This window comes from Camellia sinensis, unplaced genomic scaffold, assembly GCF_055761805.1.
Source record: "Camellia sinensis isolate YWXY unplaced genomic scaffold, ASM5576180v1 Unanchor12, whole genome shotgun sequence".
NCBI lineage: Eukaryota > Viridiplantae > Streptophyta > Magnoliopsida > Ericales > Theaceae > Camellia > Camellia sinensis.
In genome coordinates, this window is record NW_028128998.1 from 3,450,357 (window position 1) to 3,472,130 (window position 21,774).

The 21,774-nt window shown below is 38.0% G+C and overlaps 1 protein-coding gene across 1 annotated transcript; it reads left to right on the forward strand.

Annotated features, from left to right (window-relative positions):
- On the forward strand, positions 1-6,730 carry LOC145814717 (G-type lectin S-receptor-like serine/threonine-protein kinase SD2-5). The gene is made up of 4 exons (XM_082911720.1): positions 1-37; positions 1,005-1,061; positions 1,288-1,445; positions 6,188-6,730. Exons 1-4 carry the CDS (start codon positions 1-3, stop codon positions 6,728-6,730), a joined length of 795 nt encoding a protein of 264 aa, XP_082767846.1.
- Positions 6,731-21,774: the final 15,044 nt, after the last annotated feature.

Below are 21,774 nucleotides of genomic sequence, written 5' to 3' on the forward strand. Positions count from 1 at the left end.
ATGGATCTTAGTAGTTTTGATTTGAATGGTGATTCTGGTGAACTATTGACATTGGAATAAATTTATTTTACCTTATTTTCTTTTGTAATTTATGTAATCTAGTCACATAAGCACTTTTGATAACACTTCGATGGTTTGAAAATAGAAACCAGTAATAGCTCTTATGTCATTCATGTTAAATTGTAAATAATTTGAATATTTGTTATTTTCAAAAATAATTTGAATATTTGTTTGTTTACATTTGTTACCATACTGAGGAGGCGGTGATGATATATTCTCATATCGAAGATGGAATTTACTACCAATGTTGATATTTGTTTTCACATTGATTTGTTTTGTTATTTGGCCAGTGGTTTGATATGGATACTAAAATTCGGGTTGTATTAAATATTTTGATTAAATTTAGTAATGTGATTGCTTTGGATTATTAGTCGAATATTTGATGTGAGTGTGCATTGATATTTGTTTTTGCAGATATTAAAAGTTGATACAGGGATTTAGTAAATATGAATGTAGGAAATATTAATAATTTATATAGGTAATTTTATATAATGGTTTCACAATTTTTAAAATAATATTTTGCGAGAAAAAGAAAAATCAATAAAATAAGGGGAAAAAATTTCCAGCAATTTAACTTTTAGCGACAGAATTTAAAGCATCGCTAAAGAGTTTAAATTTTTTAATGACAGTATAGCACCGTCGCAATTGGTGAACTATATCCATTGCAAAAAGAAAGCTATATTTTGTCTCATACTTGTGGCGACGGCTAATTTCCGTTGCAAAAGATAGGCATAATCCGTCACCAAAAAATTGCAACGGTTTATTTCCGTTGCAAATACTATTTGTCACGCCACTTGTTACCACGCCTCATATCTGTCGCTAATACTTTTTGTGATCCATTTTTTACTTTTAGTGATGGATTTTATTCGTCGGTAAAAGTCTCATTTTTGTATAGGATTGAAAGAAAGGTTACTTATTACTATTTGAAGTCTTTTCTCTTATAGATAATGAAGGTGGGGTTGATAACATTACTGTATTTCTTAAAGTGCACAAAGCTCCAGGTACTCAGTATCTTAATCCTTTTTCACCAACTGATTCTTCTCAAAAGAAATCAAGGCAAGTCATAAACATATTGGAATCTAGTCTCGGAGCTTTTTTTGGTGTATTTGTTGTGGTTGCCTTTTGCTTTTTTCTTTTTAGAAATAAAGGAAAATCTGAGGAACTTGATGAGTTCTATATTGATCAACTACTAGGGATGGCTACCAGATTCTCTTGTAGAGAATTGAGTCATAACAAGCAATTTCGATAATAAGCTTGGTGAAGGAGGATTTGGGTCTGTGTTTCAAGGGACACTAAATGATGGCACCAAAGTAGCGGTGAAGCGTCTCAATGGTTTTGGTCACGTTAAGAAGTCATTTTTAGCCAAAGTTGAGACAATAGGCAACATGTAGAACAGAATTTATAACTGAGGCAAACAGAGGAGGAAAGAAATACTTTTATTGATGTGATGATAATAATACTTCACCTGACACAAGCCTTTTATAGGCAAAACCATCAATAGAAACTTACTAAAAAATAGGAACATAAAGATAACATGTGCAGCAACATGCTGCAACAACCTCCCTAAGACTAGGACAATTCCTAACTTATTGAAAAACTAAACAGAGGCATATCTAAAACAAAACAAACTTGACTTGTTCAACACATAGTCACATGCTGATGCTGATAACTCTAACACTCTCCCTCAACATCAGCTTCCAAACTCTTTATCATGCCGAGCTGATGACAAAAGCTTTCAAACTTGCTGCCACTCAGACCTTTTGTGAATAAGTCTACGACTTGGTCTTGTGATTTAATTTGCCTCATCTCAATCTCTTCTTCCAGAACCTTTTCCCTGATAAAATGATAATGCACTTCCACATGTTTTGTTCTTGCATGAAAGATTGGATTCTCCGCCAAACGAACTGCCGACTGGTTGTCACAGTACAATGGAACGGCATAGTCCACTAGTTGATGTAGATCATTCATCAACTGTATTAACCAAGTACTCTCTTGAGCTGCCATTGCTGCTGCTCGGTACTCTGCCTCCTTTGTTGACAGAGACACTGTCAGTTGTCTCTTGCTACACCATGAAATTGCTCCTGATCCAAGCATAAATACATACCCGGTAGTTGATCTACGGGTGTCGTGATCTCCTGCATAATCAGCATCACAGTAGCCAACTAGCTTGCAATCTTCACCTTTCTTGTACAACAGACCACAATCAATTGTATCCTTCACATATCTCAAAATTCGTCGAACTGCATCCAAATGAGGCTTCTTTGGATTTTGCATGTATCGACTCATCACACCAACTGCATAAGAGATATCGGGTCTAGTTAAAGTTAAGTAAAGCAAACTACCCACCAATTGCCAATACGTTGTTGCATCATTCAAGTCTTTGCCTTCGTGTGCACACATCTTTGCATTCTGTTCCATCGGTGTTGAGATCGGTTTACCTTCGAGCATCCCGAACTTTTTCAACAAATCTTTGGCATATTTCTGTTGACAGAGAAATATCCCTTCTTGTGTACGATCCACCTCTAGCCTAAGAAAGTGCTTAAGTTGCCCAAGTTCTTTCATCTGGAAACGAACTGACAAGTTTTCGTTCGGCAAATTTCCTCAACATCATCTCCAGTGATGATTAGATCATCTACGTATACGAGCACAATAGCTAACTTTCCTCCATTAGCTTTAACAAACAAGCTGGGATCTGCAAGTGTTACTGAATACTCACTTTGAGTTAGAAATTCAGCAATCTTACCATACCATGCCCTGGGTGCTTGTTTCAATCCGTAAAGTGCCTTCCGCAACTTACACACATATTCAGGATGACCTTGACTTTGAAAGCCCATCGGTTGATTCATATAGATCTCCCGATCCAACTCTCCATGTAAGAATGCATTCTTCATGTCCATCTGCCACAAGTTCCAATCTTTGTTAGCTGGAAGTTCAAGTAAGACTCGTACAGTTGTAAGCTTTGCAACTGGACTAAACGTTTCATCGTAGTCTAGTCCATATTGTTGAGAGAATCCTCGAGCTACCAAACGAGCCTTGTGCCTTTCAATTGATCCATCTGTGCGACGCTTTATCTTATAAACCCATTTGCATGAAATAGGTTCTACATCTCTTGGCTTTGGCATGAGCTCCCAAGTCTGATTTTGTTTTAATGCTGCAATTTCTTCTTCCATAGCTTTATTCTAGTCTGAATTCTAAAATGCTTCTTCAAATGTCTCTAGTTCTTTTGTGTTCGCATCTTCTACTATGGCAGCATTGGCATATTTGGGATTTGGCATATTTGGGATTTGGCTTCTTGGTTCTCGCTGATCTTCTGAGCGGAATTGGTGCTTCAGCTTCACTAGGCTCACCTTCTTCGCTTGGTTGTCCATGCACACCAGTTTGCCAAGGACTTTGAGTTTCGACATCTCCGATATCACCATCAGCTGCATTTTTAGTTTCACCTAAGCTTAATTGGATTTGAGTAGATTGCAACTCATCCTTAAAAATGTCTGAATCTGGTAATATCTCCTTTTCTGAGGACCACCATTAAGATGATTCATCAAACACCACATTTCGGGATGTGTAACACTTTCCAGTTATAGGATCGCAGCATCTCCACCCTTTTTGTTAACTATCGTATCCAACAAAAATACATCTGACAGCCTTCTTGTCCATCTTGCTGCGTAAATGACTAGGTACAAAGACATAGCAAACACAGCCAAAGACTCGAAAATAGCTAACTGTAGGCTTTATGTTCCACAATTTTTCAAAGGGTGATGAAAAACTTAACCTTTGTTGAGGAAGCCTATTGATTACGAAAGTGGCAGTCTTCATTGCTTCTGCCCAAAACCGTCCTGGAACATTCTTTGCATGAAGCATACTTCGACAGATTTCTGCTAGGTGCCTGTTCTTTCTTTCTACTACGCCGTTTTGCTGTGCAGTGTTGGCATATGTGAACTGATGGCGTACTCGACATTCTCGAAGAAAGTAAAGAAACTCATCTGAGGTACACTCTCCCCCATTGTCAGTACGCAGGCAATGAATTCTTTTATCAACCTCTGCTTCCGTCATTTCCTTGAATTCTTTAAACTTTGAGAAAGTTTTAGATTTTTCTTTCATAAAATACACCCACACGTACCTGGAAAAATCATCAATAAAGGTCACCATGTACTTCATCCCATTGGGCGAGGCTTGCTTAACAGGTCCAAACACATCAGAATGAATTAGCTCTAATGGCCCCTTTGCTTTCCATTTTGACTCTTCATATGGCAACTGATGCGTTTTTCCGTACTGACATCCTGCGCAAATTGTATCTTTTCTTACTTCAAGTTGTGGAAGTCCCTTCAGCATTAACTTTTTCATCATCACAGTTAGTTTGGAGTAACTAACGTGACTTAATCGCATATGCCATAGATCTGATGTCTCATTCTTTCTGGTCTTGTTTACATATGCAGTTTCTGCAGACATCACATAGACTGACTCTAGTTTTCATCCTTTTATCATCGACTCTTCCATAATCTCAAGGTCATGATAAACTTTCACATCTTGAGGACCAAACAGAACAAGATGACCTGAAGATGTTAATTGTGCTACCGAGAGAAGATTCTTCTTCATACCTGGAACATGATAGACATTTTGAAGCAACACATCATTAGTATTATATTGGGGAGAGATTACCGTATTACCAATGTGAGCTATCAGTAGCTTTGAGTTGTTCTTGTGACCACCACATGTCTTCCCTTGTACTCCGACAAATCCTGCAGCTTTTTTTTATCACCCGTCATATGATTTGAGCAGCCTGAGTCAATGACCTAATCTTTCTCATAATCAATCTGTTCAGACGTTGTTGCTGTAAAAGCTGATTCTTCTATTGCAGCAAAAGATGCTTGAGCGTCCCACTCATCTTCGCTTTTGGAAATAGCAGCATTACTTTTCACAATCCCTTTTTTCGACCAACAATCTTTTGCCATATGACCCTTCTTCCCGCAATTATAACACTTCCCTTCAAATTTTTTCTTGATGTCAGGATTCTTCGAATCTCCCTCAACACGGGTGCTCCTTTCACCTTGATTACTTTTTGCCTTGTCCTCATTCTTTTTAGTTCTGCTAACGGTGTATTGCTTGGAATTCCACCTGCCTTTATAAGCATTAAGCGCTTCCTCTTTACCCTTGAGTGAAACCCCTTCCATTTGTTTAGCCAAAGCTTCCTGACCAGCAAGCAAATTCTCAAACTCAACAAGTGATGGTTGGTTTTGCCATCCCTGTACTGCAGCAACAAAGCCTTTGAATTCTAGTCTCAAACCATGAATGATTATTCTCTTCACCCTGGTTTCACCAATTTGAGCTTCTAGATCCAACTTGGAAATTTCCCGACATAACAACTTCACCTTGTGAAAGTACTGAGCGATCGTCAAGTCACGCTGTGCTACCGACAGCAACTCGCTCTCTAGAAGTTGGAGCCTCGTGTCATTCTTCTTTGAGAACAACTCGGCAAACGTACTCCAAGCTTCATGAGAGACTTTGGCATCTCGAACGTGCTCTAGCACATCTTCTTCGACCGTCGTTTTCAAAGCAAAACATCGCTTTGCCCGCCTTGATCTTCCATTTCCGCAGTGTACCATTCGCATCCTCAGCCTCCGGCTAATTCATTTCGCTTCCGTTCACAACCTCCCACAAGTCTTGGCCTTGCATGTACGACATTATGCATGTTGACCAAGTATTGTAATTTTGGTTGTTGAGCTTTTTGATTCCGCCAATGACTTGAAGATCACCCATCTTACTCTCTCTTTTCCTCACGTGTTTTACTCTCACACACTCTAAACACTCCCTCTTCAACCTGGCTCTGATACCAAATGTAGAACATAATTTATAACTGAGGCAAACGGAGGAGGAAAGAAATACTTTTATTGATGTGATGATAATAATACTTCACCTGACACAAGCCCTTTATAGGCAAAACCATCAATAGAAACTTACTAAAAAATAGGAACAGAAAGATAACATGTGCAGCAACATGCTGAAACAACCTCCCTAAGATTAGGACAATTCCTAACTTATTGAAAAAATGAATAGAGGCATATCTAAAACAAAACAAATTTGACTTGTTCAACACATAGTCACATGCTGATGTTGATAACTCTAACACAACATTCACCATGTCAATTTGGTTAGATTAATTGGATTTTGTGCTGAAAAATCATATCGGCTTCTAGTTTACGAGTATATGTCCAATGGATCCTTGGATACATGGATCTTCCACAGGCACCAAGACCTCACTCTTGGGTGGCATTCCAGAAAGAAGATCATCATGGATATAGCCAAGGGACTAACCAATCTCCATGAGGAATGTAGGCAGAAAATATTTCACTTGGATATCAAACCCCAAAACATCCTCTCAGATGAATATTTCAATGCAAAAATTTCGGATTTTGGATTGTCAACACTAATTGATAAGGACCAAAGTCAAGTTGTAACACTGATAAGGGGAACACCAGGCTATTTGCCTCCTAAATGGATGAATTCAATTCTTACTGAGAAAGTAGATGTCTATAACTTTGGTGTTATGATCTTAAAATTGTTGTGTGGACAAAAAAATTTGAATAGGTCTCTGCCTCAGAAAGATATGCATTTATTAGGTTTGTTTAAAAGGAAGATAGAAGAGGAACAACTTCTAGATATTGTTGATAAATAAATGATGACATGCAGACACATAGAGCAGAAGTTAGAGATGATGAGGGTTCCTGCGTAGTGTCTACAAAGTGATTTTTCGAGGAGGCCTTCAATGTCAATGGTGGTTAAGGTCTTGGAGGGTTCTATAGAAGTTGAAAACAATTTGGATTATAGCTTCACAACTCCTGTGGTAAGAAAAGCAATCAGAGCTGCTGGTCACCAAGAGGAGGCTATTGGTGCTGCTACGTACTCCTTTATTTCCATCAATTTTATCAGGACCAAGGTAAAGAAAGTAGACTTCAACTAACTAATTACAGCGGATTGTTTAAAGCTTTTGTATTTCTTTCTTTATGTAGTGAATTATAACCAAAGATTTCTATTTGTGCAAATCACATTCTATGATACCAGGATTGATGGTATATTTTAAGCAGTGGAAGAAATAAAATTTCAACTCTCTCAATATTATTCGCCCTTCATATTTCATCAAGTTCTTCCATCATCATTGCCAATATGGAACATACAAAACCACATGAATGCAGTTAGCAAGATTAGATTTCCCGTAGTTATAATTCGAACATTCTCATAAAGTGTAGTGATGTTGTCGTTTATACACAAAAATATTTTATTTAAAACCAAGTAATAACTACCACTTCGAAATATAGCGGTTAAGATCAAGTGTCAATCCTTAGGGACTGGTCGAGTTGTGTTGACTTAAAAATAATAATTAAAGTAATTTAAAAAGATTGGTTTTGAAAATAAATAAAACTAAAACTAATAAAACATAAAATAAAATTAAGTAAGAAATATCTAAGGGTTTTAAATCCACCACTAACCTTATAATCAGGGAGTTATTGATATCTAGTTCTTAGAAAATCATTGATATGGATATTGCGATGTAAGTTGATCAAAAATACATTGTCAAGAGAATTTGTATATCAAAATCAGAAAGTCACGAATCATCTTCGTTTAGCACGGACTGTTATCACTAAACTACAATTTGATGCACGACCCGTCTTACTAAGTATGACTCGTTTAACAATTTTAATACACATCAGTGAAAACCATTGTATAACATAATTTGAATAAAACATTTACTGCACAAAAATATCTTAGAGTTATACAACTTATCCAAACCAAATCAAAACTAAAAATACTAAATACAATAAAATCTCAATTACTTGGTCAGGATTTCATCTATACCCTGAAAACAAAATGTTAATTCTGTATAATTGTGCACTCTACTCCAAAACACTCAGCTCTCTTCTCTTCTTTGGCCTTCTGCTTTAGGAAGAAGCTCTCTGCTTCTCTCCCCAGTCTCCCTGCTCTCCTCTCTCTGGCCGAACGTTGCATCTTCTCATAGGCAAATTTCCCAAGCCAATTCATCAACAATGTGGATGCCCACCTGCAAGAACAAATAAATTATAGGGTTTATTACACTTTCTACTCCTAAACTATCATCAAATTCTCTATTTAGTCCCTAAACTATCAATTGATGCCCTTTTATGCCTACATTTGAGCCTTGGTGCATACACCTCTTTGGGGGCCATCTTAGCTGCCATATTAGGAGGGTTTGGAGTCCTATTTTGCCTGGAAAAATTCTGTTTTTACTTGTCTTGATCATGCCATGAGTGGTCATGTTGGTGGGAGTAAAATGCCTCTTTTTGTGCCTTAACCTTAGGACCTTTGGTTTGCTTGTCGGCATGAGCATTGGTCCACTTTTTGGACACCTTTTGCCACTGTTTTGAGGTGGGTGAAGGTCTGCCCCTTTACCATCTAAGGCCCTCTTGCATGCTTGTCTCATGTTTGTTGCATGATTGTTTCATTAATGTGTAGTCCCATGCTAACTTTGTGGCAAATTGGTCCATGTTTGCATCACATTTGCACCTTGCATGCTTAGCATTGCATATTTGTCATGATAGTTCCATAACATTTGCCATGACTTGGATAATTGGTATCATGTTGCATTTGAACCATATTTACATAACATGCATTGCATTGCTTGGTTTGGGGTGTCAAACCAAGTGTGAGTGTTAAGGGGTGTTCATACTACAAGTGATGAAACACACCTTAACTCTCGGTCGCCGGGGCCTTTGACTTCGACATGATAAGGCTTTGGATCTCATTTGTATGTTGCATGCATCTTTACATTAAGTGGCAAATTTGATCCCTTGGGCTATCATGCACCATTGATGGCTCGAGGATCGAGGGTCATGCTTCTTTGAGTTCAAAGCATGATGGGAAGCATGACCATGCTCACATATGCCTGAAACCCCATACCATGCACTGTCTGTTCTCTGTTTGCTGTCAAAACTGTCTTCTGCAGGAAGTTTCTGCCGACCGACAGAATTCAGTGCCAGCCGGCAATCTTTGAATGGCCGATAAATCAAAACAGTGCCGATGGAAATCCTGGACTGCCGGTGGAAATTCTGTTAAGCCGGTGGTACTCTGCAACATTCAAGGAACCTGTCCTAGGGTTTTGGCGATTTTCAGAAAGACAGGGCAGTGTAAACAGAGGTGGCAAAGATATGGCACGGGTTTTTCAGGCGAGCCGGTTCCCGAGCACGCATCATTCGCGCATCCCGAGGCAGAGGCTGCGGCCACCCTCTTCTTTCTTTTGCATCCTTTCTTTTAATTAATTAGAAATTTTGTAATAATTTTATTTGTTTATTATTTGGGACTGTAATATTTATTTGGACCCTCCGAGTGAGGGCAATGATGTAATAAGTGTGGGTGAGTGTGTGTATGTCTTCCAATCCCCACTTCTTTCTTCCCTTTTATTTACCTGCTTATGATAGTAGACTAGGGCATTTTTGAAATTAGCATACCTTATGCTATGCATGCGTGCATTCATGCATTTGTATTGCATGCATTAGGCTCGGTACATCATGCTAACTGCATTCGTATTTTCAAATTCCAAATTGAATACATGAATCAATTGGTTGCATCTCATATGCCATATTTAGGTTAACCGAGCCTATTCTAAATTACATTTTTGCATGCGATGCATTAGTCATTTTAACATGAACTAGGACATGCATATTTGCTAACTAGTTTACTGTTTTGGCACGGAGTACAATGTAAGTAGTTATGCTTTAGCATCCCGCATGCGTGTGAGTGTTGCCATGACAGTATGCTTGCCATGTGGCTAAGTGCTTATATGAGATAAAACTGTTTGAATGCCTGTGGGTGAAGGGTGGATTGTTTGAATTGGAAAAACTCATTAAAATTCGTGTTTTAGCCTACTTGCGAGTAGCAAATTCCAAAACGCTTTCCAAAACAAACGGATATGTAATGTTTACTTCCAAATTAGGCAATCTAGTCTATACTTGTTTGCTGTACGCATAACATAGTAATTCTAGGATAATAATTGGAATAAGAACACATAAAGTTTTCAAAAATGGATATCATAATTAGTAGAGGCCGGTCTTCGAACCGGGCGAGAGGGGGTGCTCATAGCTGACCTTCCCCAATCGTACCCTAGCTCCCGAGCCGAGACAACTCCGGTGATGACAGACATGTGGCCTTCGGCACCGAGTCAGGATTTCCTAAATTCCCCCAAAAATAAAATATTTAGGTGGCGACTCTGTATCTGGCAAAGCAGTCCATATTTAGCACTTCTCTTTTCAAAACATCTGTTTTCTCAAAACGATTTGCCAGATTTGGACTCTTTGGTTCAAGATTAAGAACCGTGACGACTTGAGAGTCCGAACTGTAGTAACCCCAAATGGACAGAACGGGACTCACCCTCCCAGGGCGTTCGGGGGACGTCTACACCCATATATCCGTATAATGTGGTGAGGCCGGCTCCGCCTTAATCATAAAACTGAACTCAAGGAAGGACCACCAAGGCACTTAGCAAATACAAGCCCACGGTGTTCCACATGTTTGAAAACAAGGTGGTACCGAAGATGAACATGAGGAAGCCCCTGGCATACTGCTCTATCTCCTTAATCGTCTCGGGCTCAGTCTCCCTGAACGGCTCCTCAAACCAGCTATATTGCACCTTGCCCGCCCAGTATATTGATGGACGTGCCCCAAGAAGCTTGAGCCAGGCTGCCTCTCACTTCCCCCATATCAGGATCGAGAGGGATCAGATCACCCCTTACCCCTAAGATGGTGATCATGGCAAAGTCATAAGGAGTCATCGTCATCTCCTCCATGGTGGAAAAGTGAAAGGAGTTGGTAGTGTCCCACCACCTCTCCACTAGTGCTCCTAAGAGAGGATGGCTCGCTATAACAGGAGTCAAACTGGAGCAGAAGAGGCCGAAGCCTGACTCATCAACAATGTCATGAACTCCAGCTGGGAGCTCACCATACCAATCTCGAGCAGTCATCGTACCATAGCCCTAAAGGCGCGAGACTCGCCCCTGTGGCAATGCATGAAGTGCAAACAAACCAAGGCAATGCATGAAATACAATCAAATCAAGATATTGTGTGAGATACAGTTAAATGAAGGCAGTACAAGAAATGAAAATAGTTAAGGGCAGAAATGCATAGAAACAGATTTGGTACCTCAATGACAATGGCCAATAAATGAGATCTTGGCTCCCTCAACAAGAGGTCCTTTGGCGTGTCATCAGCGAAGTCAGCAAAACATCTGATGCCACCTGCAGTGGGCAATATGTGTGTCTAAGGGTGATACCTCACTGGATCAAAAGGTCATATACTCAATGGTAATGGCTCCGGCTCGGCCTCTGCCTCGGCCTCAAAGTCTGCCTCGAAGTCTACTAGAGGAAGCTCGGGAGGAACCCTCTCATGAAGGAGACCATCCGCCATCTGAAAAGGTGCGAGATAGGTCAAAAGCGAAGAAAAGTGACCCAAAAAAAAACGGGGAGGAGGGGGAACTTTGAAAAATTCAACCCTAAGAGAGAAAATGGAGGAAAAAGTCAAAGTTGGGAAAAATGCACAGAATTCGAGAGAAGCTCGAGGGAAATGAACCTAGAATGGTGGAAATAAGTAAAGAAGCGTCGAAATCAAATTCCAATCGGTTCAAAGTGAAGAGAACTAGGAGGATTTAGTGAATAAAGTTTGTGTGGGGTGTTGGAAAATGCGTAAAAGGCTCAGATCTAGAGAGGAAAAGCACCTAGGGAAGGAGAGAGAGCATTTTCGGATGTCTTGTTACGTGAAAATGAAGCCCCAAGCCTTCTATTTAAAGACCCATGTGTGAAAAGGCAATTTTGCCCCGAACTGCCATCGATGGCCAGCAAGGCAACATCGATGGCCAGCAAGGCATACCAATGGCCGGCAGGTGGCCGGCCCCCGCTTGTGGCTGGCGGGTTTCTAATGGTCTCCCATGTGTCCCTAGTTCTGTTTTGTGTTCTTGGATTCCAAGAAGTGAAAGGACTATTCAGTGTTTGGTTCATAATGTCTTTGCGGAGACTTAGAATCGCGTTTCCATGGAACAATGTTCGTCGCTCATCAACATAAGCAAGGTGTATTCTTTTAACATATTGTAACTCTTCTGAGAGGTAAATCGGGAGTTGTTCTTGAATTGGTTTTAACGAATACGCTTTTGTTATTGCATAGAATATGTGTTTCTTTGTCATTGCATGGAACATGCATTCCACTTATACCGTTGCATAGAACCTGCTCTTACTCTAGCTGCATAGAGTGTGCTTCCGCTCTTGCATTATGCATAGAACATGCTTACTGCCATCGCTCGTGTACTATGCATAGAATATGCCCTCAAAGTGTTTGGTTTGCATAAAACATGCTGTTATATCTCAATTGTTATCATGCATAGAATACGCATTTTCCAATCATGCATAGAATATGCGCTTCTCACACTTGCATAGAATATGTGTTTCTCACATTTGCATGGAACATGCCTTACCATTATTGTAATCGGGCATAGAACGTGCACCCTTAATATGTTGTACTTGTTGAGTTTCTTTCTTATGTAGGTACAATATTATATGTACGGTTCATTCAAAGAAGTTCTGGATAAGATCATTCATGTCTCGGTAAGAGAACGTTTTCCCTAACTTTGTGCATCTATTACACTTGTTCACTTTGTGCATCTATCGCACTCCCCCTAACTCATGCATCTATCGAACTCAATCACTCGTGCCCAGTGCATTTTTTTTCACTTTCCCCTCTTGCGTTTAGACGTGTTGGGATCACTCCTTTTAGTTAAAAGCATTCGGGTGGGCGCCGGTGTTTACATCACTCCTTTTGCTTAAAAGCACTCGGGTGAGTCCCGATGTTTACACCACTCCTTTTGGTTAAAAGCACTCGGGTGGGTCCTGGTGTTTACACCACTCTTTTTGGTTAAAAGCGTTCAAGTGCATCTCAGTGTTTACATCACTCTTTCTGGTTAAAAGAATTTGGGTGTGCCCCGATGTTTACATCACTCCTTTTGGTTAAAAGCACTCGGGTGCATCCCGATGTTTACACCACTCCTTTTGGTTAAAAGCACTCAAGTGCATCCCAGTGTTTACACCACTCCTTTTGGTTAAAAGCACCCGGGTGTGTCCCAGTGTTTACACCACTCCTTTTGGTTAAAAGCATCCGGGTGTGCCTCAGTGTTTACACCATTCCTTTTGGTTAAAAGCATTCGCGTGTGCCCCAGTGTTTACACCACTCCTTTTGGTTAAAAGCATTCGGGTGTGTCACGGTGTTCACATCACTCTTTTTGGTTAAAAACACTCGGGTACATCCCGGTGTTTACGCCACTCCTTTTGATTAAAAGCATTCGGGTGTGCCTCAATGTTTACACCACTCCTTTTGGTTAAAAGCACTCGGGTGCATCCAGTGTTTACACCACTCCTTTTGGTTAAAAGCATTCTGGTGTGCCCTAGTGTTTACACCACTCCTTTTGGTTAAAAGCACTCAGGTGCATCTCGGTGTTTACACCACTTCTCTTGGTTAAAAGCATTCGGGCGCGTCCTGGCGTTTACACCACATTTTCCCCTCATGTGTGACACACGCTGGGATTGTTTGTTTTGGTCACAAACATTCAAGTGTGTCGTGGTGTTCACACCATCCTCGTTTTCTTCCACGTGTGATGCGTTAGGATCTCGGTTAAAGACCTCGGGTGCACCCAACAGTCGCTCTTCGCCTTTCCTACGCATCGCGTAGTTAAGTTTGCATAATTTTCTTACATCATTTCTGCATGAAATGTGGTTTGGCCCGTAATTCCCACGCGTGGCGTGTTTGCTTACTGCTTCTTATGATTGAGTTTGTTGTGCCCTATTTCGATTTGTTTAAATTTCCATTTAAAATGTTTCATTGTATAGCCTCATTGCATGATCATAAGTTATATTCTTGCATCTTGCATATCATTTGCATTTTGCCCCTGAACTACGCTGGTTTGATTCTTTGTAAGGGGATATGTAGGCAGCTTGTGGGCGCAACCATTTGTTTTTTGTCTTGTTTGTTTGTCCAAGTCTTACGACCCTGTCAAAATGGGTCGTCTCTAGGCTTTAACATTCACTCACGTCATTTCATGATTCCGAGTTCTATCAAAGAGGGGCACCTGTAGACACCTCATTTTTTATAGCCCTTTTAAGACTTGGATGTTCTTGCAGGTACATCCGATGGCGAGTCTGATTGCTTGCCGAGCGCTCGAAGTCCGCTGCGGGACACCACAAGTTTGAGCTTTCCAAACCCTACATCCATTTTGTCTCATCTTTGGACCATGTCTGGTTCTTCTCAGCTTGTAGTTGTTGAGGGCCTGCCGGCCATCCTTGAAGGCTGCCGGCCATTGATGTGCCTTGCCGGCCATTAGTGTTTCCTGCAGATATTTTGTGATATTTTGTGCCAGCTATTTGCATAGGTTTATGCATCTTCCAACACGTGTGTGGCTGGATCTTTGTGAGGAAAATTTGTGTTTTCTATATATATTACCTCTCTCTTTCTTGTGTGGGGATTAGAAAAATTGAAGACAAAAAAATTTGTCTCTCTTGCAATTTTATGCCTTGAAGCTTGTTTTCTCTACACTTTTACATACACTTCCTTCATCAAAGTTACTTCTCTTTGAGCTGAGGTTCCTTGAGACTTGCTTTGGGCTCTAGCAAGTAGTTTTAGCTTGGATTTGTGCCTAGAGTTGCTCTTTGCTTCAAGAGGTAGAGCACTTGTTATTTAAGCTTGCTTTGAATACTTGTTCTGCCATCTTTTTCAACTCTTTTTGGCCTGGTTTTGAATTGTCAAAAGCTCTATTTTTATGGCTTAAAAGTGTTGGTTTGAGGTCATTTTTAGTTAGGGGGTGGTCCACCCTTCTAGTCTCTTTGTTTGTTAAGCTTTTGTGTTATTATTCATCACTTTCAAATCAACTTTTTTGGGCCTTTTAACCACTAAATTTTAGAGGTTTTTCAGTGGCAAAAACCTTATTTTGAAGTCCAAAATTAGAGGGGTTAGCCTCCCCTCCTTGTGTCTTGTTTGCATGCCTTGTTAGCTTTACATGTTAGCATGTTTTTTTAGCTTAACTTAGCTTAAGTCCAGCATGTTTTACCCTATGAAATAACCTATTTTGGCTTTGTTTTGGGCTGGTTAATTCATTTGAGTCTTGTATTGCATAGTTGTAGTATATGCCCTTGCACTAGATTGGTGTTTTAAGGCTCTAAACACCATTATTTTGAGTTGATAGCATGTTTTAGTGTTGTTTTGCATCTAATTTCAGCACTATAATCTTTGCAATCTCCCTCAATTCTTCACTCTTTTGTTTGCTTTGAAAGTGGTTTCAAACCACTTGTTTGCCTAAGTGTGAAATGGAGGTGCTACACCTAATGGTTTAATCCCTTAGAGGGTTCATTACCAATAGTGTAATGTCTCTTTCATACCCAAAGCAACTTGTGGTTTAAGCCATCTTTCCATTTAGAAGACACTCACCCAATGGACAATTGATTAAAGAATGATTTGGTAATTAAAATAAATAAACAAAAATGACAAGTAAAAGAGGCAAGATAAGCATGTCTTTATGTTGCATTGCATGTGTTCAAACCGAACGTTAGTTTGAACACAATGAAAATGGGACAGTTCATACTCAAAAGTGATGAAATGTGACATTTTTCTTGGTCACCATTGCCCTTGATCATGCATGATAGGGTGGTGGTTTTGTTGATCATATTTGTGCATTTATTGAAATTGTACAACTTGGATCTTCGGCAATCATGCAATGAAATTGCTTGATTGGTGGTCTTAGATCCAAGGGTGTTACTCATCTAAGATTTTGAGATGATAAGGAGGGATACAGTACAAATAAACCCTTGGAAAAGCCACTATTTTGCTCTATTTCTGCACTGTTGCAACTTGGTGATCCAATGCATCAGTGGCCAGCAATGCACCACCAGTGGCCGGCAATGCATCATCTCTGGCTGGTAGTACACATTTTTGGCAGGTAGATGGCCGGTAGCAGCCATCCATGGCCAGCAGGCCACTGATGTAAGCCTCAAAGAATATTTGGTAAGGTGGAGTAGAAAGATTCAAGAAATGTTCAACCTTGCAAACAGAGGCTTCCAAGAGCAAAATGGTGGTCTTTTTGGGGCAAAAACCAAGCACGTGCATCCCCCTTACTTTGTGTGCATTTGTTTTGTAATTTAATTAATTATTTTACTAGTTAATTAAAGTGTTGTAATAATTAGTAATTGGCTTAGCTAGTTATTCATTTGGCATGTAATAATTAGTCTAATTAGCTTAATTAGATTAGCTTAATTAGCGTGGCTAGTTGGTTAGCTTATTCATTCAGACCCTCCTTCGTGAGAGCGTAATGTTGTACTAAGTGTGCGTGTGTGTCTGTGTATGTTTTCCAACCCCACGTCTTTCTCCCTTTTATTTAATCGCTTTTGATGGTTAGATTAGTGTCATATTTCAATTAGCATACCTTATGCTTGCATCCATTCATTCGTATTGCATGCATCGAGGCTCGGCGCATCATTCAAACTACATTGATATTTCAATATCTTATTTGAATACGTGTTTAATCGCATGTTGTTCAAATCGATCCATATGCCATATTAGTAGCCGAGCTTATTAATTACATTCTTCGCATGCGTAGCATTAGGCATCTTGTATAGTTGGGAATCATGCATATTTCACTAACTCATGTTTTCCTAGCTCGGAGTACTAGGTGAGTTTTAACACTTTGGCATATTTGCATGAAGGGTAGGGAAGATTCTAACTCATTTTTAATCACACTTCCAAAGATCACACTTAAAAGGTGTGATCTAAATATTTTTAATCACACTTAAAATGTGTGATTTAAGTATTTTTATTCACACTTAAAAGATGTGATCTAAATATTTTTAATCACACTTAAAAGGTGTGATCAAAGTATTTTTAATCACACTTAAAAGATGTGATCAAAATATTTTTAATCACACTTAAAAGATGTGATCAAAATATTTTTAATCACACTTAAAAGGTGTGATCTAAATATTTTTAATCACACTTAAAATGTGTGATTTAAATGTTATTAAGCACACTTAAAAAGTGTGATTAAAAATGACCCCTTTTAATCACACTCCCAAAGATCACACTTTAATAAAACTTAAAAGGTGTGATTAAATAACATACATCACACAAAAAAAGTGTGATCTTTATATGTTTTTGTAGTAGTGTATGTTTTGTTTTTTGTTTTTTTTCCTTGCTATATCAGTAGAGCTCAAATTAGAACTCTATAATTAGAATTCTGTGTAACTTCCGTAAATATAATAATATAATTATATAATATTTTATTTTAAGATAAATTACAAATACATCCCCTAAGGTTTGATTAAAATACGAATTGCCTCCTGTGATTTTGAAAATTACATTCTACCCCTGAGGTTTCTAATTTCATAACAAATCGCCCCTTTTTATTAATAATTCATCAAGTCAATTAATAGTTTTTAATGATGTTAAAAATATATTTCAATTAATAATTTAAGTAATTTTATTATTGTATAAGAGAGTAATTATGAATTTTATTTTTTTAGTTAATTTTGTTAAACAAAAAATTCTAATAAGGGGATATTTGTAATTTTTCAAACTAGAAGGGAAAATCTGTATTTTAAGCAAATCTCAAGAGATGTATTTGTAATTTACCCTTTATTTTATATATATAATTGAAGATGTTGAATAACGGTAGGGAAGATTCTCACATCGGAAGTTTATTTATTTATTTATTATTTTATTTTATATTATATTATAATATAATATTAAAATATATTATTTATAACTACTTATGTACAAACACTTAAAATATGTATAAACATACAAAATCATATAAAATTATAAAATAATATAAATAAATAAACTAATAAAATGTATATTAGTGAATTAAATGTGTAACATTCAGACCCGAGCATGAAATGAAGGGGGGAAGAAGATGGATATTTTGTGAGAGTATGTGAGTTTTCTTATGACTCGAGTAAAATAAGAGAACATCAAATTAGTGAGTTATGATTCAAACTTTATTTTCCAAAAGATGTGTTAATGAATAAGTTTGAAGAAGGAACAAAGCCAGCTTATATTTTGGACAAATTTAGAGCCATTATATGACTAATTAATTTGGTTCAAGGGATATGTTCTTGAATTGCTGGGAAAGAAAACATTTTGTACATCCATTGGTCAAGAGTTGCCACATAAGCAAAGGATTGGCTCCACCATAAAAATTTCTCCTATCCACTCTTCTCTGAGCTACTATGAACAGGGAGAGCAACAGAACAAAGCAGATATGAGGATAAAGGACTCTAACGCTGTGTTTGATTAAGGGATTTGAAAATGAAATGAGAAAATGTATGTGAAACTAGATGAAATGTAAGTATATTTTATTCATATTTCACCTACCGTTTCTTTTTTCATTTTCCTTTCCAAATCTCTTTCTAAATCTCCCAATTAAACATAGCGCAGGGGACAAGTATGAGGTTGCAAGGGAGGATTCGCTGGAGGAAGAAGTTATCTGGTAGGTCCGATCTATTACGTGGTTAGGTGTCAATCTTATAATAAGGGGTGTTGTGGGAATTGGCTAAGTTTTTTAATTTTTTATGAAAAAATGTGTAAAAAAATAGAGATAACAATTTAACTTTTTTATAGTGACTTTTTAATTTTTTTGACTATTTTAGCCTATTGTCAAAATAAGTTTAAGATGATACATAATCAATTTGCCTATAATGTAGGAGATAAGGTAGGAAAAATTAGTTACATGGCCTTACACTTGGAAGGACCGATCACATATGATATATATAGGTATGACCTGTTGGATAATTTAGACAAATTTTACATTACCATCTTATGGTTTGGTTGATGTGCAAATTATCCTTTTCTAAACTTTAGGAAATATCAGTGTAATTTATCATAGCTTTTAGCTTACCAAACTGTCAACAATGGATGGTCACGGGTCAAGTCTGGGGTGAGAGATGGCGGGGCGAAAGATGATTAATTTTACAAGTTGAGAATATTAATAAAAATTATAAATAATATATTATATTACAGATCATGATTTATATTTATTGAGAATTATAAGATATAAGATAAAAAAATAAATGAGTGAAAATTAATATTAGGTATAATATTTTAGTGTTTTAATTTTACTATAATAAAAAAATTAAATTATATATATTAGATAATTTTTTTTAAGATCCCTAATATTAAGATTTTATAAGAAAAAGGATACACAATATTTTCAAAATACTTCAGAGCCCTCAGCATTTCTACAGAGAAAATTCGATTCATAAAATTTTTGTCCGACTAAAAGAAATTTTAATTTTCACATAATTTTTTTTCTAATTTCACAAAGAAATTTCAAAAATTTTCTGTAATCATACTAGAGGAATTTTGAAATTTCTCTCAGTAAAAGTTGAAATTTTTCTAAGTCAAATTTTCTCTATAAAAATATTGAGAGACATCAACTAATAAAAAAAAATATAACTTAAACCACTTATTGTAAATCAAAACACAAAAACATGCAGCGGAATAAAATGTTTAGATCATACCTCTTTTGATCTAAAACCTCGTGGATAAATCACGTGCTTCCAGAATCTAATCAATCAATCCTAGCAGTGGGGTGATATTACAATGGTGAATATCACCCACACAAACCACAGTGCAAATGGCTTTGATCGTTATTTTGGGAGAGAGTTAGTATCATAGGTAGAAACAAAACCTACGTTGTTTCTATCTTGGTTACCCATAACCATATATCAGATATATATTATATTATTATTATTTATCCATATCAGTTAAAACTGATAATATCTATATCCTGAGTGGTTATCCTAAATAGGTTTGAATTTAATTCAAAACCTATTTGGATAAGATCCAAATTATGTTCAAATGGTCATGCCACATGGGCGCCCATTACTAACATCTCCCACTCGCACATGAGTTGGCATGACACTGCCACATCTCTGTCTCAATCTCCCAAAAATAAACAATCTCATACTAGCCACCGCACCGTGCGACTGCTGAGAACACCTGCATGTGGGAGCTCTATACTAGAAACTCAAAATGAGCCAGCATAGAGACATCAACCCAAAAAGAACAGAAATAGTGTCTCATATACCCCAGACCCATCTAATTACACCGGTCCAAAAAACATCTCTAATCCCTCAAAAAAGAGCATGTTTGACCTTCTCAATTCTTGCAATATATTCACACTCAATTCGCCTCTCATACAGAGCGATGTGAGTTGCCGGCAGTGAATATACAACAGTGGTGTAATACTAGATGATCTTCCCTTTGCACTCATGCCATTTAGGTTAGGATTGACCGCTTTCCCAGTAATGTCCCTTAAGGCCGAATCATGCATGACCGCAGGCAACATACCAAAGTAGCAGAACATCAACCCTTTACCTTATGACATAGTCAAAAGTCACAAAAGGGTACATAAATGAAAGTCATATCAATAATGACACGTAAGACTCACACGGTGAGGAAGCAGGGATCCATTCTCTCACCTCGTTACTCGGTCGCCAAGCACATATAGTATGAATACATGCTACGGTGGAGTAACTCTTCCATAAAGAGTGATATCATACTCGATACACCGTACATATATTAGTCTAGTCGCTTTCTAGCGCCTAACCCGAATTCTCTATTTGCTCGCCTTCTAGGCGCCAAATGAGATCTCGAATCTGGCTAATCATAACAGGCATAACATGGAAAGTGGGTACTAACATCCATGTTTGGTTCTTAACACGACCTCATCTTGGTTATAACCAAGGCGACATACATAGTGGATGATTTAAGCCTCTCTTGGCTCCGAATAAAAATAAACCACCAGTCTCATCCTTGCTCGCTCCCAAGCGCCAAGGGCGATTGCTCGTGTGAGTGAGCCAATCTTGCCTGCTGACATCATCATTTGCTAATCATTATGACACAAACCATAATAGTGTCAACATCCCATCATCTCAAAATAAGTGATCGATTTAAAAAAAAAAAATTTGACCACAGCTTGCGCAATTATAGATTCCAAACATAAGCCTTATCAGCACCTCTTGCGATAAGTATATACAACGGAATCCACCATGTGCGCCTCACATGAAATGATTTAAGATCACCACCTCTTGCGCAATAACCTCTCTAAAGATATTTTTGGTGACCAATTTGCGTTCATTCTTAATGCGCCCAACTAGCGCAGATGCGCCCAACCAGCGCATTGAATTTTACAATGAGCAAATTAATATGCTTCTAATAAAGCATTTTATCCACAGTCTAATGAGCAAGGTCAAAGTCTGAACAACTCAGTTAACCATTTATCAAAGATAACACTTATCATGCCGAATACGCCCACATAGCGTACTTTAGGCTCCCACAACAAAGAAAAGATCAAGGAATATAGGTCATCTGTTTCTCCCAAAGACAATCTGAGGATTCACTCAATAGCTAAGGCTCTGGCTTTTACCGATAGGTAAGTCAATGGATTTCCAATTTTGCATCTAGAATCATTCTAAGATATTCTCTATGTAAGTCATCGAAGACAGACCGAGAATTTTCCTAAAACAATCCCTAAGGATCGTACATCCGAGCATATAAATTACATCACCCATGTCCATCATATCTAAAATAGAGGACTGCCCACCCTAGGTGGCGACAACCTTATAAATTCCTGGCTCATAATGACTAAGTAAGGAAAAACTTCTTTTGGA

Excerpts from the sequence above, each read along its gene's own strand:
- LOC145814717 (XM_082911720.1), top strand. The coding sequence starts at position 1 with ATGGATCTTAGTAGTTTTGATTTGAATGGTGATTCTG. Across the intron at positions 38-1,004 it reads TGATTTGAATGGTGATTCTG|ATAATGAAGGTGGGGTTGAT; the intron begins GTGAACTATTGA and ends TTTCTCTTATAG. Across the intron at positions 1,062-1,287 it reads TAAAGTGCACAAAGCTCCAG|TCATAACAAGCAATTTCGAT; the intron begins GTACTCAGTATC and ends TAGAGAATTGAG.